At 47.1% G+C, this 3,049-nt stretch overlaps 1 protein-coding gene across 1 annotated transcript; it reads left to right on the top strand.

The window, feature by feature from the left end:
* Positions 1-1,437: 1,437 nt before the first annotated feature.
* Positions 1,438-2,310, top strand: LOC129499129 (histo-blood group ABO system transferase-like). The gene is given in 3 exon segments (XM_055308759.1): positions 1,438-1,600; positions 1,603-2,054; positions 2,056-2,310. Coding segments are annotated over 3 exon segments (870 nt in total).
* Positions 2,311-3,049: the final 739 nt, after the last annotated feature.

Here is a 3,049-nt window from a genome sequence, read left to right as displayed (position 1 = left end):
GTATGGGATCTCTTAAGTACTACTGTTTATCAGAACACAAGGGTCTTATACTCAAAACAACATTTGAAAGCTAAAGCTGATGCCATGGGCAGCCCGGGTGGCTCAGCGGTTTAGCGCTGCCTTCAGCCCAGGGCCTGATCCTGGAGACCCGGGATCGAGTCCCACATCGGGCTCCCTGCATGGAGCCTGCTTCTCCCTCTGCCTGTGTCTCTGCCTCTCTCTGTGTGTGTCTTTCATGAATAAATAATGAACAAAATCTTTTAATAAATAAATAAATAAATAAATAAATAAATAAATAAATAAATAAATAAAGCAAGCTGATGCTACTATTGCAGTCTTGGATGTAAACTCCAGATACTTTGAGGTCAAGTGGGACACTCTTGAAAGGAGGATCACTGGAGGCCACCAGGAGTTGTTTTTTTTGTTGTTGTTTTGTTTTTTTTTAATAAATCTTTTTTTAAATTTTTATTTATTTATGATAGTCACACACACACACACACACACACACAGAGAGAGAGACATAGGCAGAGGGAGAAGCAGGCTCCATGCACCGGGAGCCCGACGTGGGATTCGAGCCCGGGTCTCCAGGATCGCGCCCTGGGCCAAAGGCAGGAGCCAAACCACTGCGCCACCAAGGGATTCCTTTTTTTTTTTTTTTAAGATTTTATCTATTTATTCATGAGACACACAGAGAGGGAGAGAAGCAGAGACACAGGCAGAGGGAGAAGCAGGCTTCATGCAGGGAGCCCAATGTGGGACTCCCTCCTGGGACTCCAGGATCACGCCCTGGGCCGAAGGCAGGCACCCAGGGATCCCCGACCAGGAGTTTATCAGGTAAGCACTTAAAAGGGGAAAAGCAAGAAAAAAATTATCAGGAACAGATAGAAAGAAAGAAAGAAAGAAAGAAAGAAAGAAAGAAAGAAAGAAAGAAAGAAAGAAAGAAAGAAAAGAAGAAAGAAGAAAAAGAAGAAAGAAAGAAAGAAAAAGAAAGAAAGAGAAAAGAAAGAAAGAGAAAAGAAAAGAAAGAAAGAAAAGCTAAACTTATCCACCTAGAGATACAAATAATTCTAAAAGATTTTGTTTAAGAAGTGGGGGGTGGGGGGATCCCTGGGTGGCTCAGTGGTTTAGCGCCTGCCTTTGGCCCAGGGCGCGATCCTGGAGTCCAGGGATGGAGTCACAGGTCAGGCTCCCTGCATGGAGCCTGCTTCTCCCACCGCCTGTGTCTCTGCCTCTCTCTCTCTATGTCTATCATAAATAAATAAATCTATCTTAAAAAAAAAAAAGTAAGAAGTGAGGAAAGACTCTCATTATATTGCAGACTGGGCTTATCTCAGGTAGAACCTGCTTCCTAAAGGCACCAGGGTGCTCCCTCCTCCTCTTCTTTTGCTTTCAGCAGACACATAATCTAAAAACCATGGCTTCAGAGAGCTAAAAGTGATGATTTTTTCCAGGACCATTTATGCACAGCCCAAGGTGCTAACACCCTGCAGGAGCGATGTGTTGGTCCTGACCCCGTGGCTGGCGCCCGTCGTCTGGGAAGGGACCTTCAACACTGATGTCCTGAATGAGCAGTTCTGGCTCCAGAACGCCACCATCGGACTCAGGTGTTTGCTATCAGAAAATACGTGGTCTTCCTGGAGCTGTTTCTGCAGACGGCAGAGAAGCACTTCATGGTGGGACACAGGGTCACTTATTACGTCTTCACCGACCAGCCGGCTGATGTGCCCCACCTGCCCCTCAGGGAGGGCCGCAGGGTGGAGGTCCTCAAGGTCCCCAGCGCCCCGAGCTGGCAGGTGTCCATGTACCGCATGGAGATGATCAGCAACTTCTCGCAGCAGCGAGGAATCCATGAGGTGGACTACCTGGTGTGCGTGGACGTGGACATGAAGTTCTGTGACCATGTGGGCGTGGAGATCCTGTCCCCCCTCTTTGGCACCCTGCACCCCAGTTTTTATGGGGCAGCCCGCGAGGCCTTCACCGACGAGCGCCAGCCGCAGTCCCAGGCCTACATTCTGAGAGACGAGGGTGACTTTTACTACGCAGGGGGCTTTTTCGGGGGGGTCGGTGGTCAAGGTTCTCCAGCTGACCACGGCCCGTCACCAGGCAATGGTGGTGGACCAGGCCAACGGGCTCGAGGCCGTGTGGCACGATGAGAGCCACCTGAACAGGTACCTGCTGGACCACAAGCCCACCAAGGTGCTGTCCCCGGAGTATCTGTGGGACCGACAGAAGCTGGGCTGGCCCCCCGTCATGAAGAAGCTGAGATTCGTGGCTGTGCCCAAGGGTCACCTGGACATCCGGGGCTCCTGAGGGGCAGGTCCAGGCCCCCGGCCACCCCCACGCTCTGAGGTGCTGATTTTCTTTTGAAGGTAGATTCTTTTTTTAAAAAAGATTTTATTTATTTATGAGAGACACAGAAAGAAAGAGAGAGAGAGAGAGAGAGGCAGAGGGAGAAGCAGGCTCCATGCAGGAAGCCTGATGTGGGACTTAATCCTAGGTCTCCAGGATCAGGCCCTGGGCTGAAGGCAGCACTAAATCCCTGAGCCACCGGGGCTGCCCTGAGGGTAGAGTCTAAATTACTTCAGTATTTGACAAAATGCACTAATTGACAAAACTTTGTGGATTTCATCAACACTGGGTCTCAAATTATTTCTTATGCCTGGGGATACTGCTAAATTTAAGCATCATATTTACTATAATCTTAGGATATTAACCCAATAACAGAGGGAAAATAAATGTTTCACTTTCACTGTAGCCTTGACTAAATTTTCCATAGTTATAGCACCTGCTTCCTAAAATATCCCATATTAGGCATAGATGCTCTGATCCAATAAATAATACTTTAAAATTAAAGTAGATCTTTGAGACTTACAAATTGGTTTGATAAAAATAGGAAACCCTGGAGTCCAGTTAAAATCGTTAATATATCCTAATGTGAACTAAAACAGGGCATTAGAGGATTAAAACTTATTATATAAAACCTAATTAATAAAGGACTGATTATCCCCACTATTTTTCTGTATGACACCCCAATTTTTCCTGTTCGTAA

This window comes from Nyctereutes procyonoides, unplaced genomic scaffold, assembly GCF_905146905.1.
Source record: "Nyctereutes procyonoides isolate TBG_1078 unplaced genomic scaffold, NYPRO_anot_genome, whole genome shotgun sequence".
NCBI lineage: Eukaryota > Metazoa > Chordata > Mammalia > Carnivora > Canidae > Nyctereutes > Nyctereutes procyonoides.
The sequence above is the reverse complement of the archived record's forward strand: the minus strand, read 5'-3'. Positions and strand labels throughout refer to the sequence as shown.